This window comes from Dendrobates tinctorius, unplaced genomic scaffold (assembly GCF_039654945.1).
Source record: "Dendrobates tinctorius isolate UK_male_01 unplaced genomic scaffold, ASM3965494v1 ptg000203l, whole genome shotgun sequence".
Taxonomy (NCBI): domain Eukaryota; kingdom Metazoa; phylum Chordata; class Amphibia; order Anura; family Dendrobatidae; genus Dendrobates; species Dendrobates tinctorius.
The window spans coordinates 23,637,221-23,660,549 of record NW_027361870.1 but is presented as its reverse complement, the minus strand read 5'-3'; the positions used below and the strand labels follow the sequence as shown (position 1 = coordinate 23,660,549).

The following is a 23,329-nucleotide window of genomic DNA, read 5'->3' as shown; positions in this document are numbered from 1 at the left end:
TATGGTGTTAAAAGCACTAGAGAAATCGAAGAACATTATTCTCACAGTGTTCCTAGGTTTCTCCAGGTGAGAGAGAGTCCTATCTAGAAGGTGGATAATGGCATCATCCACACCAATGCCCGGCCTGTAGGCAAACTGGAGAGGGTCCATATCCGAGCTCACTAGAGGACGGAGACGTGAGAGAACCAGTCTCTCTAATACCTTCATCAGGTGTAATGTCAATGCTACAGGTCTATAGTCATTAAGGTCTTTCGGATAAGGTTTCTTCGGAACTGGTACCACACACGATAATTTCCACAGTTGTGGTACTATACCCATTCTCAGGCTCATATTGAACAGATATGTAATGATCTCACTCAGCTGGTGCCCGCAGGTTTTGATTAGCCTTGCACTGACTATGATGACTATGTAATCATTGCGTCTTTGCATGCGGCTAATGGCTCGGCACTTGCTGGCGCTAACGCAATTTCTACCAGAAGAGCTCTATGGATGGCGGGCCGATTCTGCTTTCAAGAAGTCCTCGACTTCTCTGCCTTATGTTCAGTGCGGCCGTTTATTGGAGAGAGGTTGGATAAGCTTATCTCTGACTCCACAGGAGGAAAGAGCATTTTTTCTCCCTCAGCCAAGGATCAAACCGCCTTTTTCGCACCCTTTTCAGGCACGTTTTCGATCTTTTTCGAAACCCCTAGTTTCACTTTAAAAAAAGTCCCTAGTCTCACTTTATGCCATTGCTGTGTGGGAATTTCCCACGCAGCAATGGCATAAAGTGAGACTAGGGACTTTTTTTTTTTTAAGTGGCGGAGGAATACAGTGCGGAAGGATACCTACCTTCCGTCATTGGATTCCTGCAGCCCGTAGAGAACGGCAGCATCATCTGATGCTGCAGTTCTCTACCCAAGATCGTCGTGGGACACACTCGTGGACTGCTTCGGATCGTGGGTGAGTATTTTTGTGGTTTGTTATGTTAATATTTATTCCGGAAAAGACAATGGCTTCGGGGAACAATGTGACAAGTATTGGTAAGTATGTTACTCTATGTTATATGTACTGTATGTCTATGTATGTATTGTATGAATGTATTGTATGTATGTAGTATATATGTGGTATGTATGTAGCATGTAGTATGCATGTAGCATGTAGTATGTATGTAGCATGCATGTAGTATATATGTAGTATGTATGTAGCATGCATGTAGTATATATGTAGCATGTATGTAGTATGTATGTGGTATGTATGTAGCATGTAGTATGTATGTAGCATGCATGTAGTATATATGTAGTATGTATGTAGCATGCATGTAGTATATATGTAGCATGTATGTATGTGGTATGTATGTAGCATGTAGTATGTATGTAGCATGCATGTAGTATATATGTAGCATGCATGTAGTATATATGTAGCATGTATGTAGTATATATGTAGTATGTATGTGGTATGTATGTGGCATGTAGTATGTATGTAGTATGTATGTAGCATGTAGTATGTATGTAGCATGCATGTAGTATATATGTAGTATGTATGTAGCATGCATGTAGTATATATGTAGCATGTATGTAGTATATATGTAGTATGTATGTAGCATGTAGTATGTATGTAGTATGTATGTAGTATGTATGTGGTATGTATGTAGCATGCATGTAGTATGTATGTAGCATGCATGTAGTATGTATGTAGTATGTATGTGGTATGTATGTAGCATGTAGTATGTATGTAGCATGCATGTAGTATATATGTAGTATGTAGTATGTATGTAGTATGTATGTAGCATGTAGTATGTATGTAGCATGCATGTAGCATGCATGTAGTATGTATGTAGCATGCATGTAGTATGTATGTAGTATGTATGTAGTATGTATGTATGTAGCATGCAGTATGTATGTAGCATGTATGTAGTATGTATGTAGTATATATGTAGTATGTATGTAGTATATATGTAGTATGTATGTAGTATATATGTAGTATGTATGTAGTATATATGTAGTATGTATGTAGTATATATGTAGTATGTATGTAGCATGTAGTATGTATGTAGCATGCATGTAGTATGTATGTAGTATGTATGTAGCATGCATGTAGTATGTATGTAGTATATATGTAGTATGTATGTAGTATGTATGTAGCATGTAGTATGTATGTAGCATGCATGTAGTATGTATGTAGGATTTTTTTTTTTTTTTTTAACATTTAACACATTAGCCGGATGATGGGACTACTACTGTCCCATCATTGGCTAATGTGTCAATCACATTCATGGTAGCAGGCATCGCCCGATGGGACTTGTAGTCCCATCGGACGATGCTTGCACAGACCCCCGGACATCAGCACAGCCCCCCGGCAGGCCGGCACAGCCCCCCGGCAGGCCGGCACAGCCCCCCGGCAGGCCGGTACAGACCCCCACAGGGTGCACAGACCACCGGCAGGCCGGCACAGCCCCCCGGCAGGCCGGTACAGACCCCCACAGGGTGCACAGACCACCGGCAGGCCGGCACAGCCCCCCGGCAGGCCGGTACAGACCCCCACAGGGTGCACAGACCACCGGCAGGCCGGCACAGCCCCCCGGCAGGCCGGTACAGACCCCGGGCAGTCCACACAGCCCCCCGGCAGGCCGGCACAGCCCCCCGGCAGGCCGGCAGAGACCCCCGGAAGGCCCGAAATGACGGCGCATCATGATGCGCACACACCGCGCATCATGATGACGTCAGTCTGTCAATCAACTTTGAACTTCCGATTCCGATGCCGAATTCCGATATTGAAAAAATATCGGAAGTCGGTATCGGAATTCCGATACAGCAAGTATCGTCCGATACCCGATACTTGCGGTATCGGAATGCTCAACACTATTCATAACACTACCCTTCGGGCTAGCCAAGGCTCCCGGAGTGTTCAGAAAGGTTATGACAATTGTCATGGTCATGCTACATTCTTGAGGCATAGTCATTTTTGCCTTACTTGGACGACCTCTTAGTTAAGGGCCCTTCAGCACGGTCATGCGAGTAAAATGTCAACTTCACTCTGGATACTCTTGGCCGCTTAGGGTTGGTCAGCGCGAGGTAGTCATCTCTTGTGCTAGCTCAGAGGTTTTTCCATCTTAGGAAGGATCCTCGACACTTGCCGAGGGCTGGTAATTCTCCTCAGGAAGAGGCGCTTACTCTTCGGAGGGAGTCTGGACACTTCGCCATCCAGTCCCTCATTCCAGCTGGTTCGGGATGAGGATTCTAAGAGAAATGGTGGCGGCAATAGAAGCATTACCGTTCGCCAGTTCCTTCTTCGCCCCCTGCAGCGCGCCCTCTTGTCAGCCTGGGACAAGAATTCCGTTCACGTTCGTTCAGTGGGGCGGGCAATCCTGTCAAGTCAGGGAGTCGCTCGAATGGTGGATAACCAGTCCCTTTCTGTCCCAGGGGAAGCCCTTTTTGCCAGACCATTGGTTGGTGATGACCACCAAAGCCAGTCTCCTCGACTGGGGAGCAGGGTTTTCGCCACCACACGTCCCAAGGGCGGTGGTCCCCGCAGGAGGCTCTCCTCCCGACCGAACTAGTGGATATACGGGCAATTTGGCTGGCTCTGCAACAGTTTCATCACTTTCTGCAGGCCGCCTTGGCCGAATTCAATCAGACAAAGCTACGGCGGTGGTCTATATAGATCATCGAGGGTGCACCCGCAGCAGAGCAACCATGCGCGGGGTGGGGCACGTTCTCCAGTGGGTCAAACAAACCACTCGGTGATCTCGGCAGCTCTCATCCCGGGCGTGTAAAATTGGGCGGCAGGCCTTCTCAAGGGGAGAGTGATCTTTACATCCCAAAGTCTTCCAGCTTTTTTAGCTGCGGGGAACACCAGATGTGGATCTGTTGGCTTCCAGAGTGAATGCCTAGGTGCCCACATGCGTCGCTCGGGCCTGGGATCCGCAGGCAATCGGTAGACGCGTTGGTTCTGTTATGGAACCAGTGTTGCCGCCCATATCTATTTCCCCCCGCTGCTGCTGAGAGTCATCAAAAGGATCAAAAGGGAAGGGGCTCCTGCGATTCGGCGGGCTCCTGCAATTCGGCTGGCCCCAGACTGGTCCTATTGAGCGTGGTACGCAGTTCTAATGCTCCTGCTCGCCGACGTTCCTTGGCGACTGCCAGAACACCCGGAGCTACTTTTCCAAGGGCTGATTTGCCACTCGAGCTCAGTGGCCCTGTGTTTGACGGCATGGCCAGTTAATCTTGGATTCTAACCCAGGCAGGGTTTGGGAGCAAGATGGTCGCTACAATAGTTAGCACCCAGAAGTCGGCCTCAGCACGAATTTACCACCACCTGGAGGGTGTTCTTCGCTTGGCGTCGAGGGCGCGGTGTTTCTCCGCTGAGATTCTCGATCCCCAACATCTTGTTTTTTCTCCAGTCGGGCCTAGACTTGGGCCTGGCCCAAGTTCCAGCAGGAGACAAATATCCGCTTTATCTGTCCTGGCCCAGTGCGGAATGGCTACCAGGTTACAGGTAAAGACTATCATCCAGGGTCTCTCCCACTTGGTACCTCCCTATAAGGCGCCTATGGATGCCTGGGACCTCAACCTGGTCATAAGGGTTCTGCAGGAAGCTCCTTTTTGGGACCGCTTCAGAAGGTTTCTTTGAGGTTCCCTTCCTGGAAAGTGGCGTTCCTAGTGGCCATCACTTTTGTCAGGCGGGTTTTTCAGAGCTGACTGCACTATCCGGCCGACCTCCATTCCTCGCTTTCCATAAGGATAAGGGGTGCTCAGACGACCAACCCCTCCCTTTCTGCCGAAGGTCGTGTCCTCTTTTTACATTAATGAAGATTATTGTTTTGCCTTCATTTTGTCCAGCACCGATGTACCGTGTGGAAGAGGCTCGTCACACGGTAGACCTGATAAGAGCCCTCCGTGGGTACAGGTCGAGGACGGCTCCCTTTCGACAGACGAACACGCTGTTCGTGCTCCCCGAAGGGCGCAGGAAGGGGACTCACTGCCTCAAATTCGACCATAACCAGATGTTTTTTTTTTTGTTTGACGTTTTAGGAGTCCTACCGCATTAGAGGCACGCAAATTCCAGCAGGGATCAGAGCGCACTCTACTTGGGCAGTGGGCGCTTCGGCATCAGGCTTCGACAGAACAGACTTGCAAGCAGCAACCTGGTCCAGCCTGCACACATTTGCCAGACATTGTAATAGTCATACTCAGGCTTCGGCGGATGCGATCCTGGGTAGAAGGATTCTCCAAGCAGCGGTGGCGCACCTTTAAACAAGAGGTGCATGTAGCTTGGATCAATCTCCCACCCAGGGACTGCTTTAGGACGTCCCACAGCATCTGTGTCCCCCAATGAGGCGAATGAGAAACATGGATTTTTGTGAGTACTCACCGTAAAATCCTTTTCTCCGAGACGCTCATTGGGGGACACAGCACCCACCCTAATAGCCAGTTGGCTCTTGTTTTGTTAAAATTTAGGTACATTTACTAGTTCGAGATAAGGGTGATGTTTTTTGACATCATGTACCTGTATTAAGGCTGATTTGTTGTCCTCCTCCTGCTTTGGCACCAAACTGATTTCCGCCCGCAATAGGGGCGAGGGTGTATACTACAGAGGAGGAGCTAACCTCTTTTTTTCACTTAGTGTCAGCCTCCAAGTGGCAGAAGCATACACCCACAGTATCTGTGTCCCCCAATGAGCGTCTCGGACAAAAGGATTTTACGTTGAGTACTCAGAAAAATCCATGTTTCAGCCAGGTTCTGTGCTTTAAAAATGCTGAAAAAATTACTTTTCTATTTTGATAGATCAGACTGTTATTTATGCGGTGATACCACATGTACCCTATTTTTTTTAATTCCTTTTCTTTTAAGGCTATGTGCACATGGTGCGGATTCTGCTGCGGATCCGCAGCGGTTTTGGCCCTGCGGGTCTGCAGCAGATTTAGGTGTGTTGTACAGTACCATTGTTTTCAATGGTAAACTGAAAAACGCTGTGCACATGCTGCGGATTTTTCCGCGGGTTACAATCCACAGCATGTCAATTCTTTGTGCGAATTCCGCTGCGGTTTCACACCTTATCCATTATGAGGTGTGAAACTGCAGGGCAAAACCGCAGACTAATCCGCAGATAAACCGCAGGACTTTTGTCCTGCGGATTTACCTGCGGATTTTTCAACAAAATCCGCACAGCCTAAAAACTACGTGTGCACATACTCTAATGGGCTAAAAGAGGGTGATTTTTTACTTTATTTTATTTATTATTTTTAAAACTTTTTTTTTTTACTGTATTTATTAGTTCACTTGGGTGATTTCAATCTCTGATCATCTAATGACTTGACCTTTATACAGCAACACCACAGTACTGCTGTATATACACACGTGGTCAAAATTGTTGGTACCCCTCATTTAATGAGAAAAACCCACAATGGTCACAGAAATAACTTGAATCTGACAAAAGTAATAATACACTGCTCAAAAAATAAAGGGAACACTTAAACAACAGAATATAACTCCAAGTAAATCAAGCTTCTGTGAATTCAAACTGTCCACTTGGGAAGCAACACTGATTGACAATCAATTTCACATGCTATTGTGCAAATGGAATAGACAACAGATGTAAATTATTGGCAATTATCAAGACCCACTCAATAAAGGAGTGGTTCTGCAGGTGGGGACCACAGACCACATCTCAGTACCAATGCTTTCTGGCTGATGTTTTGGTCACTTTTGAATGTTGGATGTGCTTTCACACTCGTGGTAGCAAGAGACGGACTCTACCCCTACACAAGTGGCTCAGGTAGTGCAGCTCATCCAGGATGGCACATCAATGCGAGCTATAGCAATAAGGTTTGCTGTGTCTGTCAGCGTAGTGTCCAGAGGCTGGAGGCGCTACCAGGAGACAGGTCAGTACACCAGGAGATGTGGAGGGAGCCGCAGGAGGGTAACAACCCAGCAGCAGTACCGCTACCTCAGCCTTATTGCAAGGAGGAACAGGAGGAGCCCTGCCAGAGCCCTGCAAAATGACCTCCAGCAGGCGACAAATGTGCATGTGTCTGCACAAACGGTTAGAAACTGACTCCATGAGGATGGTCTGAGTGCCCAATGTCCACAGATGAGGGTTGTGCTCACAGCCCAACACCGTTCAGGATGCTTGGCATCAGGATTTACAAATTCGCCACTGGTACTCTGTGCTCTTCACAGATGAAAGCAGGTTCACACTGAGCACATGTGACATAGTCTGGAGACGCCGTGGAGAGCGATCTGCTGCCGGCAACATCCTTCAACATGACCCGTTTGGCAGTGGGTCAGTAATGGTGTGAAGAGGCATTTCTTTGGAGGGCTGCACAGCCCTCCATGTGCTCGCCAGAGGTAGCCTGACTGCCATTAGGTACCGAGATGATATCCTCAGACCCCTTGTGAGACCATATGCTGGTGCTGTTGGCCCTGGGTTTCTCCTAATGCAGGACAATGCCAGACCTCATGTGGCTGAAGTGTGTCAGCAGTTCCTGCAAGATGAAGGCATATAACCTATGGACGGGCCCGCCCATCCCCCAGACCTGAATCCGATTGAGCACATCTGGGACATCATGTCTCGCTCCATCCACCAACGTCACGTTGCACCAGACTGTCCATGAGTTGGCGGATAGTCCAGGTCTAGGAGGAGATCCCTCATGACAACATACGCCGACTCATCAGGAGCATGCCCAGGTGTCATAGGGAGGTCAAACAGGCACATGGAGGCCACACAACTACTGAGCACCATTTCCTTTGAGGCATTTCCACTGAAGTTGAATCAGCCTGTAATTTCATTTTCAACTTTGATTTTGAGTATCCTTCCAAATCCAGACCTCCATGGGATATTAATTTTGATTTAAATTGATCATTTTTATGTTTTATTGTTCCCAACGCATGCCACTATGTAATGAATAAAGATTTGCAGCTGCGATATTTCATTCAGTGATATCTTCAATGTGGTATCTTAGTGCTCCCTTGATTTTTTTGAGCAGTGTATATAAAAAATCTATGAAAATGAACAAATGAAAATCAGACATTGCTTTTCAACCATGCTTCCACAGAATTAAAAAAAAAAAAAAAAGATTAAACTCATGTAATAGGCCTGGACAGAAATAATGGTACCCCTGAAAATAATGTGACAAAAGGGACATGTTAAATCAAGGTTTATCCACTAATTAGCATCACAGGTGTCTACAATCTTGGAATCAGTGAGTGGGCCTGTATACAGGGCTACAGATACTCTGTGCTGTTTGGTTCGAAGGAAAGAGTTGTCTCAGGAGATAAGAGAGAAAATTATAGACAAACTTTTTAAATGTAAAAGTTATAAGAACATCTCCAAGCAGCTTGATGTTCCTGTGAATAAAGTTGCACATATTCAGAAATTTAAGATCCATGGGACTGTAGCCAACCTCCCTGGACGTGGCTGCAGGAGGAAAATTGATGACAAATCAAAAAGACGGGTAATACGAATGGTAACAAAGGAGCCCAGAAAAACTTCTAAACAGATTAAAGGTGAACTTCAATCTCAAGGAACGTCAGTGTTAGATCGCACTATCCGTCGTTGTATGAGCCAAAGTGGACTTCATGAGAGATGAGCAAAGAGGACACCATTGTTGAAAAAAAATCATAAAAAATCCAGACTGGAATTTGCCAAACTACATGTTGATAAGCCAAAAAGCTACTGGGAGAATATCCTATGGACAGATGAGACAAAAATGGAACTTTTTGGCAAGGCACATCAGCTCTATGTTCACAGACGGAAAAATGAAGCATATCAAGAAAAGAACACTGTCCCTACTGTGAAACATTGATGACTCTATGTTATGTTCTGAGGCTGCTTTGCTGCATCTGGTACAGGGTGTCTAGAATCTGCAAGGTATAATGAAATCTCAAGACTATCAAGAGATTCTAGAGAGAAATGTGCTGCCAAGTGTCAGAAAGCTAGGTCTTGCAACTGGATAATGACCCAAAACACACAGCTATAAACACCCAAGAATGGCTAAGAGGAAAACATTAAACTATTCTGAAGTGGCCTTCTGAGCCCTGACCTAAATCCTATTGAGCATCTTTGGAAAGAGCTGAAACATGCCGTCTGGAAAAGGCAACCTTCAAACATGAGACAACTGGAGCAGTTTGCTCTTGAGGAGTGGGCCAAAATACCTGCCAAAATATCAAGAGGTGCAGATTCAGAAGTCTAATTGACAGTTACAGGAAATGTGTGATTGCCTCAAAAGGTTGTGCAACAAAATATTAAGTTAAGTGTACCATAATTTCTGTCCAGGCCTATTTCATGAGTTTTATTTTTTCTTTTAAATTCTGTGGAAGCATGGGTGAAAAGCAATGTCTGACTTTCATTTGTTCATTTTCATAGATTTTTTATTTATTATTAATTTTTGTCTGATTCAAGTTATTTCTGTGACCATTATGGGTTTTTCTGTCATTAAAAGAGGGTTATCAACAATTTTGGCCACGTGTGTAGTAAAGATCACGGTCTCTTTTGAAGCCCGGCCACAGACTGCGTTTTAGAGCAGCTCAGTGTTGACAGGCATGGAGGTTTTCAACAGACCCCCGGCTGTCATAGCAACCCATCGGCGCCTACAATCGCTTCAAAGCGGTGCCAATGGGCACATAAAATGATGGGTCCCCATTCTGGCAAGCTGGTAATACTGTTGTCAGAGTTTGACAGCGTTTAACAGGTAAGCTCTGCTCCACCCGTGGCTGTTAAAGACAGATCCTGGTTGTGTGTCACAACCATTATTTTCCAGTTGTGGGTCAGGCTTATCCCGTGAGCCTGCTCCATACACTCGCTGCCAATGTGCACAGTACGTGTATGGCAGTTGTCAGTAGGGGGTTAATGGAGTTCCACCTATCATCCAATATTGATTGTCAGCCTTATCTTTTGTATAGATCAGTGTTTCTCAAACTCCAGTCCTCACGACCCCCATTAGGTTATGTTTTTAATATTCCCTTAGAATTGCACACATGATGGAAGTAGCCTCAAGGCATCAGCAATTCTCTCACCTGTGCAACACTTTAGAAATCCTGTAAACAAGACCTATTGGGGGCTGTGAGTACTGTAGTTTGGGAAACCCTGGTGTAGACAGAATCTCTGAATCTTTTGATAGTATGTACTGTAGATGGTGAGAAAGTCAAAGACTTTGCAATTTTACATTGAGGAACATTTTTCTGAAATTATTCCACAATTTTTGGACACATTTGTTCACAGATTGGTGACCTCTGACCACCTTTGTTAGTGAGAGACTCTGCCTCTCTAGCATTCTCTTGTATACAGTCATGTGACCATTGCAAACTGACCCTCCAGCTGTTTTTCATTAGTACCATTCAATGGTCTAGCCATTTGTAAACACTGTCCCAACTTTTTTGAGATGTGTTGCTGTCATCAATTTGTTAATGAGTCAATTTTTTTCAAATGAAAAGGAAACGTCCAACTTTTCACTTCTGATTTGTGTATTGAATAAAATATGGCTAGCAGAGATTTCCAGGGCATTGCGTAATTGTTTTCTTTACTTGTTACATGATATCCCAGCTTTTTACGTTGGGGTTGTAATTGAGAACTACAGATTTAGCCATCGCATACATCTGATTCATTGTCTTAAATCACATCATTGCTTTTCTACTTGGCAACCGTGCACTGTATGAATAGCATTGATCTGTTCAGCAAACTGATCCTTTCTTGGTCTTGTTTAACTCTGCTATAGGCTCTTTCTAAACAGAGTTATCAATAAGATAGGGACAATATTTCATTTCCTGAAGCAGTATCTTTTTATTACATGCACAGGATATGTCTACTCTGTTTACAAAGCTCTTATCGTGGCTAGTTTCTTCTTACCACCCTTCTTGTAGTGCCTGATGATCAATATTTCTGCTGCACAGGTTATTACAATTGTGCACAATTTTTCTCTTATAATAAATATATTGTATCTTGCATGAAATGTTTAAACATGTAGCACAGAATATTCACTATTCATATGGTCTGCAAAACGATGAATCCTAACAGCGCTGTTCTGTTCATATTGGCTGTACACTTGCACTGTTCGGGTCCATATGATCTATTAAAGCCTGTTAATTTAATACATTTAACTCCGCTACCTGTATTATTTGAATACCATTTGCATTATTTAACTGTATGTGAACATGGTTGGTCAAAAACAAATGGAAAAAATAAAATCAAAACTTCTGTTTGCTTTATTGTCTTTAGAAAAAGATTGTACAGGTTCACTTATTGCTATATTCCAGCATGCTTACATTCTACACAGAAATAATTCACACGTGCTTTACATAAATATTTACTACGACTAGAACATGTAATATTTGTTTTCTCACTCTAAGATGGACAAATGCTGCATCTTTTCCGTAGTCTGATTCCAGTGCTGGTGGAGGCCGTGGGTTCGCGTTGTTGAGCATGCTGCTGGATACGGTATCCTATGGCTTCTGCACCGTTACTTCGTGGTTTTACTTTTCTTCCTAAATAGATGGCATAACAAGTGACTTTCCTAATTTTTCCAGAAAAAGTCTTCGTTTATGCAGTTTATTGGCATAGCAATTGGCGTTTCACGCCATAAAATAAATGCATTGTAGGCAGATGCATCAAGAATGCTCTAAAATAAAACCATTGAACACCAGTTGGTTTTGTGTCTGCTTGTGTACGTAGCCATTAGTTGATCTAGTGTATCAACTGCCCCTTTGGTGGAATGACAATCTATTTTTGTCTGCCTTTTGTTTTTTTTTGTTTTTTGGGCATACCGACTACTTTTACTGCATTGTCATGGTGCATCGTGCTCATCAGAATGACCTGTTCCTTACATTCCCAGAAAAAAAACAACAAAACAATGTATCTACAGTGAAGTAAAACGTTGAACTATGAACATCTTTTACTAAAGGTACCTGGTGCTAGTTCAGGCTTGCTTTTTCTTACAGTGACCAGTAATGTAATTTTTCGTTTTAGCTGCCCCAGTTGGTGCGATGTAAAACAAAAGTCACATTTTGTCCTTAGTCCATACGTCAAATCTGAAACGACTCGCATATCTTAATTCTTTTCAGATTATTCTCCAGGCTTTTTTCCTGTATGTACCTGAGCATTTAGAGCTATGAAACTGCTGCTCTGACAAAGTATCCATATCTTAGGGTACCGTTACACCTAGCGATATGACGCGGTCAGGATCGCTGGTGCATCGCTAGGTGGTCGCTAGTGAGCTGCCACACTGGCAGATCTCACTAGCGACATTGCTGGGGACGGGGATCGCTACTTACCTGTCAGACGCGGTGATCCTGCGTCCTCCCGCCCGGCTCCACGCGTCGCTCGTCTCCACAGCAGGAAGCCCAGCAGGAAGTGGCCGACGAGGAACGGTCCAGGAGCTTCTCGCGCGATCAGCGATAACCAGCGGGGGAGACGGTCGGAGTTAAGTATCACATGCAGCGATATAGCTAGCAATATCGCTGCAACGTCACAAAATCGGTGACATTACAGCGATATTGCTAGCGATATCGCAGTGTGTAACGGGGGCTTAAATGTCGTAGTTTGCTGACTTATTCGATGTGTATATAGTTTGTACTGGCACCTACCTCGGAATGACACAACTTGTTCATCCACAGTGACATTTTCACCAGTATTGTATAATTTTGGAAGAATCTCTATTTATTCCAAACTTCTCTAATAGCGGATAGTTATTAGAGGATTATCTCATGTTAGCAGAGGACAATTTTCCTGCCTGGGCAGAAGGCTGCAAATTCCAAATTACATTTTTATTTTTAGACTGACTTGCTTGCATCTGACTAGTTGTCTGGGTATCGTCCCTCATCAGGTTCATCTTCAAAATTAGAGTTCTCAAAATCCCTTTCCCGGCCACTTATGTGGTCCTCCTCTTCGGACACTTTATCCAGTTGGATATCTTCAGAATCTGAGGCGTTGGTAAGCTTCTCCAATTCAGCTTCACTCAATGAACGTCTTCGCCACATTTTTATCCAACTTTCCAATAATGGACACTCAAGACATTCACAGAGTAAAATCAGCGTTGTGGAATAAAATGGCAGTATATCAATAAACAATGATTATAAATCGCAGCAAACACTAGCGAGTATAGGAACAATAAGAGCTTATATACTACAGCAAAACAGACTTGCACAGATCTGTACTCAAAGCCGATCCATCTGCCGTAACTTGCAAATGTATGTAGAGCACGGACCTGCAGAACATACAATATTAGATGCAATAGATAATCCACAACGATGCCATAAATTGTTTGTGACTGAAAATATGGTGGGAGATCTGCATGAATCTCTATCCTATAGACCCGTTACACCCAACAGTGTATATGTAACAATAGCTATTTCATACAAAAAAAATTAAAATAAAATAAAAACAAAACACTGGTAATAACTCCTATCCATAAACAAATTCATCTAACCAGGGCTTGCCGATGCTCATAATAATCTTCAGCTTCACAATTTTTTTTTTTTTTCAAATAGATTCGATCAGTACAGCAGGGTTCAAATGGCTTCTATGTCTTCCAATTGTTTTCTGCCAGTAGAGCGCACTAAGGCCAAGTGCACACGTTGAGTATTTAGCAAGTTTTTTACCTCTGCATTTCTAAGCCAAAACCAGGAGTGGATGATAAATACAGAAGTGACTCCTGGTTTTGACTTACAAATATTGATGTGATACTGACCACCTTCTGAACAAGGTGAACGTGGCCTTATACGATTCAGTGAGTGCCTAGTAATATATTGGAAATAGCTTGGAAAACTTTCAGGAGCCTCCTTTGCAAACAAGGAAAATGATATTCCTCATGACTGATCTCATGACGTCTTTTAGCTTGATTATAAAACTGAATTTCTTGAGTCTGCCTTACAGTCCAAGCCCAATCGTTCCAGTATTTAACAATCCTGCCTTCCCGGCAGGAATAGATCTCACACATCTTAAACCTTTGAGGTTGGTGCTCCACAGGTTGGATGCTTTGTTCTATCCGATGTGTAATACTTCTGACCTCATTCTTGGGTGGTCTTGGTCCATTTAGGTCTGTCTCCTGCTTGTTCAACTGCCTGTATCCCTGTAGGACCCTGCTACATCAAGACATTTACAGCTGAAAACTGGGGTAAAAAAAATTTGGAAAATCGCAAAATTTGTGTTCAGAGGGCGGTTGCTTTCACATCATGGTTACTCAGCTTTGACAAAGTGGGCATAGCTGGGGCAAGATGGCGCCAGGTCATCCCTACTTGTCAAATTCATGACTAGCAGTAGTGTCCCATATGCCTTAAGTTTTACTTCAATACCTGACAGGAGAAAAATTTTTGATGAGATGCATGTCACTTCGCCTCCCAATTTGTTAAGAGCCATATGCCTCTTATGAATCAGGCGCTTTGCATTTCACCCTTCCACCTCATCAAGACCGACTTGAAAAACAATAGTTTTGATTAATCGGGGGCCCATGTTCTTCTTTGTATGGGGAGCTTAGACCTTTTGAGACTATAAAAAAATTTCCTGAGCAAATTTTTTTCCCACAGCTATTTCTCCTGAAATCCCCATGCAATCAGTTATCTAATGTGTATGGAGGGACAGCAAGACTTTTGTGCTAACCTATAAATCTTCCATCTCCTGCAAATTATACGAAAAAAACCCTGCAAAATTCTTATCGGACCATAAAGTACAGTGGTGGCATTTCACATCTTTTACCCTCAATGTTGTGCCCTCTGCAATGTGGGGGATCAAGAGGCACAAATCTATTCTGGTCTGCCATGAATTATCTGTAAAATAAAGTGCGCTCTTCTGATATTCTAATCTTCACTGGTCTTGATAGTTCTATCTATCCCACCAGGGGCTTCTGCATTTTTCCTACAGGCTGAATGCTTAGTTATTTTGTGTCACTGGAAAACTTTGCAAGGCCCAACATTACTGGAATGGTTGGATAACTTTCCCGTTGTCTACAGAATGGAGAATTTTATTGCCCAACACAAGGATGACCATCCTTCAGATAGAGCCCTTGGATTATGTTCAAAAAATATAATGAGCTACCCACTTGGCTTAAAGGGAATCTTTCATTAGATTCACGTTGCATATAATACTCCAGTCATGTAGTTAGGTCTAGTGTACATAAGAGAGATCTGTCAATCATCTGGAGTGGGGCAGGGAGAAGCTGTTCAGGGGCGGCACCAGACTACCGAGGTCTCTCCCTAGCGTCACCGGCCGTACCTAGCTGCTATCGCAAAGTTAGGCTCTGATTCATGTATTACCACAATGATTTGGAGAAAAAAATGGATCATACATATTTTACTGTCAAGTCGTAATTAGAAATTATTTAAAAACTGATAAAAAAAATTAGATCTAGATGTATAAAATGCACTCCAGTAAAGTAATCGTAATTCTATATGAGGCGTAAATGATGAGAACAATGGTATATTTAATGTACTCAAATGTAATGTTTGGGGCAGCATCGGTGGCTCAGTGGTTAGCACTGCAGCCTTGCAGCGCTGGAGTCCTGGGTTCAGTTCCCACCAAGAGTTTGTATGTTTTCCCCATGTTTGTGTGGGTTTCTTCCGGGTTCTCTGGTTTCCTCCCACATTCCGGTTTCTTCCCACATTCCAGTTTCCTCCAGGTTCTCCGCTTTCCTCTCACATTCCAAAGAAGACAGACAGATAAGGAATTTAGATTGTGAGCCCCAACAGGGACAGCGATGATAATGTGTGCAAACAGTAAAGTGCTGCGGAATATGTTAGCGCTATATAAAAATAAAGATTATTATTTATTATTACTGTATGTGCAAATAATAGTAGATCATGTACTAATTGCCCATAGATGTATGGGGTATGCAAATACAGTATACCACTAAGGGGATCAAAAGGTGCATACATTTCTACCAGGGATTCGAAAATGACTTGTGCTGTAACGCTAGCTATGTTGGCACGTAAGGAAACTTGCTTTTAAGACAAGTATGCAGTGCGATAAAGTGAGCAATGCAATGGATAGGCTGTAGTGCAAACCCTCCAGGGCAGTATATAATTAACCGAGATGAACTGAGCTGTATAGTGCTGCACACGACACGTGTTTTAGTACTTCCTTAGGTAGCGTACATATAATGGGGGAGGCGATATTATAGTGCACAGGATCCTATGATGCAATAGGGGCTGGATGTATGAAAGTGATGTAGCGAGCTGCCGGCCGTAGATTTTGGCGGGCACGCCACTGACGCCCTCAGAGAAATAGTCTGTGGTCGCTGGACAGAGCACTGTGAGGGAGGTTTGTGGCGCTATGCATTGGCAGCCAATAGAATGTAAACATTTGACATTTCTATTCTGATTTGTATGTTGCTGCGACGTCGTTACTTTGTTACACAACGCACACATGACCATGCCTAAGCGGACTCCTAATCAGTGGTGCTGGGAATGCTCCTACCTGCGGACAATCAGCCATGTACTACAGACGTGAATGCTGAGCAAAGGTCCTACACATCTTTTTGCTTAACTCCAGTCTTTGGTTGTTAAGTCAAGACCATTGAACCATAGACCGACTGGGTCCATCAGGTAATTTTCCTGTAGAAACAGAAAATCTGTAACATGTACCCTCAGTATAAAGTTGATATACTGTATATGCTGTATATATACTGTATACTGCTAGTTTGTTTGTTTTTTTACCAACAGTTGTCACAATGATCATAAGCGTTCTCGTTCCACTGCCACAGACAGCTGCCAGAGGTAAGATCCCTAAAACAATTTGTGGGAGGAAGAACAGAGTCATGAAATAAGAATTTTTTTATTCACGTGTCGATTTCCTTTTTTGAATCCTTTTAAATATGGACCATTTTTTTTTCCCATGTGTCATTTATTTTGCATCCATTTTGCAATTTTTTTTTTCTTTAAAAAAAAAACAAAACAAAACATTGGTCGACTTTGCAATGTTGTTTCCATTTGAAACTCGACAATGGATCAGTTAAAATAAATGGAAAACTAATGTCACATGTTTTTCAACCATTTTTGACACCTCTCCAGAGACCGGAATGTCTGAGTCAGGGCTACCAAAATGGATCAGAGTAGGACATGCTCTGAGTTTAATGAAATTGGCACGAGGATCAAGATTTTTGAACGGATGTGTCATTGGTTTTGTTAATCTATTGGTCTGATTGAAGACCTAACAGATGTTGCTAACACAGTCTACGCTTGGTAAACTGAAGGGAATGTCTGGGATATTGGTGACTTTAGACCATCTTGGAACTTGTAGGAAAATAAATGCCTCGAATGGCTGCTGTCCAGGTTATTTCTTGTGGTCTTTCTTAGCTGCTACTATCGGTATAGTAAACTTTTTCTATAGTGATATTACTTCTCCTAAGATCTTTAGCATGGTTGGAAACATTACAATGGACAAAGCCTTCCCAGACAGACCCCTGAACAACTCTATTTAGTCCACATTTCACTCTCTACAGTCATTGTTTTTACAAAATGCAGATATTTCAGATAATGCTATTCTGCACAATTTCTTTTCTGGCTGATCAGTTATGTTCACTTAACCATTCTCCACCTTGCATTTCACAGTATGAATGACAAAAATAAAGTTTTTCAGCACATTATACTGCACATGCACAATTTTGAAATCATAACTTATTGTTTTATTAATATTTACTTAAGCGCCATTTATTCCATGACGCTTTACATGTGAGGAGGGGTATGCATAATTATAGCAAGTACAGTATTCTTAAACAATACAAGTCACGACTGGTACAGGAGGAGAGAGGACCCTGCCCGCGAGGGCTCACAATATACAAGGGATGGGGGAGGATACAGTAGGCGAGGGTAGAGCTGGTCGTGCAGTGGTTTGGTCGATCGGTGGTTACTGCAGGTTGTAGGCTTGTCGGAAGAGGTAGGTCTTCAGGTTCTTTTTGAAGGTTTCAATGGTAGGTGAGAGTCTAATATCTTGTGGTAGAGAGTTCCAGAGTAGGGGGGATGCGCTGTAGAAATCTTGTATGCGATTGTGGGAAGAGGAGATGAGAGGGGAGTACAGAAGGAGATCTTGTGAGGATCGGAGTTTGCATGTAGGTAAGTACCGGGTGACGAGGTCACAGATGTACAGAGGACACAGGTTGTGGATGGGTTTGTATGTCATGGTTAGGGTTTTGAACTGGAGTCTTTGGGTAAGGGGGAGCCAGTGCAGTGATTGACAGAGGGGAGAGTCTGGGGAATAAGAGGGGTGGACAAGTGGATTAGTCGGGCAGCAGAGTTTAGAATAGATTGGAGGGGTGCGAGAGTGTTAGAGGGGAGGCCTGTTGTGAGTTCATTCTTTGGTTCACCAGTTGTGAGTTCTCCTTCCAGACTCCCTCTGGTGGTAACAGGAGGTAGTGAGGCTGATTTGATCGGTGAAGATCTGCCACCTGAGAATGAGGATGATGATTGGACCTCAGGAGTCTCACATTGGATTTAAGACAGCCGACGCCCTATTCAGTTGCTGGTGATTCCTTCTGGCTTGTCAGCTCTTGGTTTTCAGCTCTGTTCCAGTCATCTAAAGCTAAGTTTTTCTGCTAATGTTCACACTTGATTTTGTTGGTCTATTCAGTTTTTTGTGTGGTCAGCCAGCCCCGGCTGGGGGCTGTGTTGAATTTCCACTCTTATTTATCAGTATTTTTCCAATTTGCTTTTTGTCCCTTACTAGTTTGGTCTCTTTTTGCTCTGTCTCAGAATATTTCAGAGTGCTGATATAGTGGGAGAAGTCTAGTGACTTCAGGGTTAATTTTGCTATCAGAAGTGTTGGACATTATTTTTGTAGGGTTTTTTGCAGGTTGCAGACAGTGTCTCTCCTTTCCTTCCCTTCCTAGTTAGTTTGGGCCCCATCGTTTGCTCAGCCTATTTTCCTGCCTGTGTTTGTGCCTTCATCTTGTTTCACCGTCAATACATGTGTGGGGGCTATCTATTCCTTTGGGGTCTGATCTGGGGCAGTTAGTTTTCCCCTTTTCATGCTTCAGGCTTATTTAGTCCTCCGGCTGTGACGAAGCGTCTAGAAACATCGTAGGTACGCTCCACGGCTGCTGCTAGTTGTGTGGTAGGATCAGGGATCTGCAATCTGCATAGTTACCAACCTCTCTGGTTTTCTGTGACTTAGCTTGTTTTGCTTTTTTCTCCTCGGTGACCCATTCATAACAGAGGCCACAGAGCAGGGAGGTTGCAGTAGTCAAGGTGCGAGATGAGGGCATGAACTAGGGTGTTGCAGATTCTTGGTTGAGGAATGTACGGATCCGTGAAATATTTTTGAGTTGAAGTCGGCAGGAAGTGGAAAGGGCTTGGATATGTGGTTTGAAAAAGAGATCAGTGTCAAGGATAACCCCAAGGCAGCGAGCTTGTGGGATTGGGGAGAGTGGGCAGCTGTTTAATGGATAAGTCCGTTTGGGGGGTCACGTGAGATGGGAGAAAGATGATTAATTCTGTTTTGTCCATATTAGTTTTAGAAATCTAGCGGAGAAGGAGGATGAAATAGCAGACACATTGTGGGATTCTGGTTAGTAGGGAGGTGATATCTGGTCCAGAGATGTAGATCCGTGTGTCATCAGCATAGAGGTGATACTGAAAGCGTGACAGTCTATGAGCTGTACGAGGCCGGAGGTGTAAAGGTCTCTTGTTCTTGGTTGCGTTAGTGACATTTCTTATGAGCTGACATTGCCTCTGATTCATGCTGTCAACTGTAATATAGAGTATTAAGACATCCTTATCTGCCACTTCAGAAGCTCGTCAGATGCAGACAATGCACAGATTTGCAACCAGATCCACTAATTTTACGCTCTTGTTTGTTCCTGACAATAATCCCAATTCTCCAAAGGACTCTTTTTCTGTCTAGCAAACTGACATCTGAAGATTTCACAAGCATTTGACATAAAGCTCACAAATTATATAATTACAGCAGCAGAATTACCAGCGTCTGCTGAAATGAGAAATTGCTGAAGCCAAGGGTTTCACTATCTTTCATATATTTGCATAATTTATTGTATTCCTAATAAATTTATATTATTGAAGATCAAGTATTTTAAGACCTTTTATAGTATATTTTTTATTTAATTTTTGTAATGCTCCTTTATGTAATTATAGCATTTTTGTTTTGGCTTTGAGGACGATGTTTGACAATGGATGGTCCATTCTGGATTGCAATGGGGTCTATGAAGTGCACTTTATGGGTGTTTTAGATGACGATGGGAGAATTGTCACTGACCCCTTGATTCTTCTGGGGTCTTTATCTAACATTTGTTTTTTTTTGTGAGGGCATACTTCTGCAGATCTTTGTTTTAATATGTGCTTTATTTTATCGATGTCTTGGGTTAATTAGAATACTTTTTTTTTTTTTATATTTGAAGCCACTAAAGATTTCTGTAACCTGTTTTAAAAGCACATATGGTTGTGTTGTATTTTTGTCCTGTTTTAGCTTTAGAGTGTACTAATTTTTCATGTTTTCCATTAATTGTGTATGGAAAAAAATGAACTTTTTAATCATAAAATGTCAGACTGCTCTTTCCTTTTTACTGTCTGTAACAAAAGCTGTGTACTCGCTGAAAAAAATGCAAACCATCACTATGAGAAATTCCGGGATGATTCCCACTCAGGAATGAACCTAGATCAGTGCTGCAGAGAAACTGAGGGAGGGGTGGAGAGGTTGCCTGTCCGTGCACACATGCACAGGTCTCATTTGGAAGGGGAATCTATTTTTCCTGATTTTAACATGGTATCTATAGTTAGTATGAAACTAAAGGTAAGATTTTACTGTTTAGAATAATAATTAGTCTTCCATGTGCATATGTAGCTAAAGAAATTGTCCAATACTAGGACAACCCCTTCTCATGTGTCACGCTTGGCCCTGATAAAATAAAAAAGCTTCTACTCCCCTCCCATGCCGGCGCCGTTCCTGTGGTGCTGGCACTCTGTCCCGGGCCCTCGTGCGGTTGTTATGCCATGTGAGTTTGGCACTCAGTCAGCGCTGGCATCATTGGCTCCTGCCTTTGGACAAATTGAATATCAAGAGGATGTTAGGGCTGCTGCTGCTCTCTCTCTTCCTCTTGATGTTCAATTTGGGTGATATCTGGTTCTACCTGTTTTTTGTAAAGGTGGGAATATTGCATCAAATTTAACATTGCCACTAAAAGACAATAATGCAAAAAGTCTAACTACAGAGACTAGATAATGCACAGAGAGAGGATAACCAGTAAAAGGCTCGTAATTCAATTTTCCACCTTAATTTCTGTAGTCACTAGTAACCGCTCTGTAAAGGGGTTATCCAGGACTCTTTATTTTTCTGGATCTAAGCACTTATCGGAGGTTAGTTGCTAACTACCTACCTTTTCTGCTGTGCGCCGCTCTCGCCCATCTCTGAGCAGTTACGTACCTCTCCTGGCGGGCGATATCGTTCTTCCTGTGTCATCATACCAACAACACGTCACAGTATTAGGCACTGTAACATGAGATAGCATTTTTGTCCTTCCTGGTAGGGGGCAAGTCATTGGCTCCTTCAGAGTTTGTGACTTAGCTGGGTTTCGGTTAGGTGTTGTACTTGAACTAAGATCAGTGACTCAAGTATCGGACTGTAAAGTCTTCTCCTTCACACCTAGTTCTGGTTATATTTTTTTCTCTTGTAAGCTACCAATTTTCATCAGTGTGTTTAGTGTTTACCTTCTGTGTTTTATCGGTTTTTCCTCTTATAGGGGGGACCCTGATCATTGATCTGTATGTAGATCAAAAGTTATTACCAGCCATGTGTGTTTAACATCATGGAAGATCCTCTAGCTATGAGGGCCTATAATCTTCTGTCCTGTAGTAGCTGTTCCAGGACCTGCAGCTTTATGCAGGTCCCTTCAACTTCCTTCCCCTCACTGCACTGATAGATTAGAGTGGGGCAGGGAGAGAGAGAACTGTGCAGCACTACAGTACTCTATGAGCACTCTGCTCTTACTGGAGAACCTGCCTGCAAACCACAAGACCAACACACTTTTTTTTTTTTTTAGCAAGATGTTTGCTAGTTATAAACTGCATATTTAAGTCTGAAAAATATGGTAACTTTCCCCAAACGTGATGCTATTTTTGACATTGGTTAAAGTGACAATTTTTGTGATGTATAAATAGTATTTACGGTATTTTGCTCTCCAAAACTACAATATGGACCTTTTAATATGTTTTACTACCTGTATATGTGATCCTGAACATGTTGGCTCAGTGGTTATGGTTAGCGTTGTTGCTTTGAGCATCGGGGTCTTGGGTTCAGATCCCAGCAAGTACAACAACTGCAAGGAGTTGGTGTTTTTCCTGTGTTTGCGTGGGTTTCCTTTAGGTACTCTGCTTTGCTTTCACCCTCCAGAGACAGGGAGAGGGACAGAGACCGACAGAGAGAGGGAATTTATATTGTGAGCCTCAGTGAGGACAGTGATAATGTTTGTAAGGTGCCATGGAATATGATGGTGCTATAAAAGAGAATAATATAAAAAAAAAATCCATAAAACATTGCAGGTATAATCCTGTATACTTTCTGCTGTGGGGTCCATAATTTTTCTGCAGCCAGTATTATGTTCTTTCTTATAGAATTGCGATGTATAAATGGCAGTTTATGTAATTTAATTAAAAATTGCATTTGCCTATTTTGTGCAGTCATATTTATATAAGAAAGGAACATGGCAGGAATGTGCATGTGGATGAATTATGATGGCACAAAACTCATATTTGCTTTGAATAATTAAACTAACAAATCTTTGGTATAATGCTCCATTTGCTTGTAATGCAAATATGATATCGGATTTATTCTTGCAAGCGGTTAAGTGCGGGGAAACTATAAGAATTCCTAACACCTTAATGACCGAGCATTTCTTTTATATTATTTTCACAGTCACAGCCTTAACTTTAATTTTAAAACCATGGTGCGAGAGGTTGTTTTTGTTTTTTTTTGCAGTTCGGTTTATATCATATAATGACAGGATATAGATGTACATATAATTTATTGTGTAACATTTACAATTTGGGAGGCATGGGGAACATCTTTAAAAAAAAAAAAAAAAAACTCTGCCACTGTATTTTGGGTTTTACTTATATGGCATTTACCTTACAATAAATATTATGTGATCACTTTATTCCCTGGCTTAATACTTTTTTGATGATGCCAAAATATGTATCGGTTTTTATGTTTTACTTTTGAACAATAAAAACGTTATTCTTTAATGTAATGTGATTTTCAGGTGGAACATTCAGAGAACCATTTCTATTTTTCCTCTCATAGAGCTGTATATTTTTTTTACAGGTTGAAAACCATGAGATTTCATTTCTTCATTTTGGGGTAGATGTGACTTATTTTTCACTTTTATTCTGTTTTTGTATTTTTTTTTTAAGTAGTATTTATGTAA

General features: G+C 42.6%; 1 protein-coding gene across 5 annotated transcripts in view; it reads left to right on the top strand.

The window, feature by feature from the left end:
* SHLD1 (shieldin complex subunit 1) overlaps positions 1 to 23,329 on the top strand; it is a 131,425-nt gene that overhangs the window by 70,121 nt on the left and 37,975 nt on the right. For 4 of the 5 annotated variants that reach the window (XM_073553880.1, XM_073553881.1, XM_073553883.1 and 1 more), the window contains exon 3: positions 16,623 to 16,676. The exons of the other annotated variant lie outside the window; for it this stretch is intronic. In XM_073553880.1, coding sequence (XP_073409981.1) covers positions 16,623 to 16,676 — 54 coding nt within the window. The remainder of the gene's footprint in view (positions 1 to 16,622; positions 16,677 to 23,329) is intronic. 5 annotated transcript variants of the gene reach the window in all.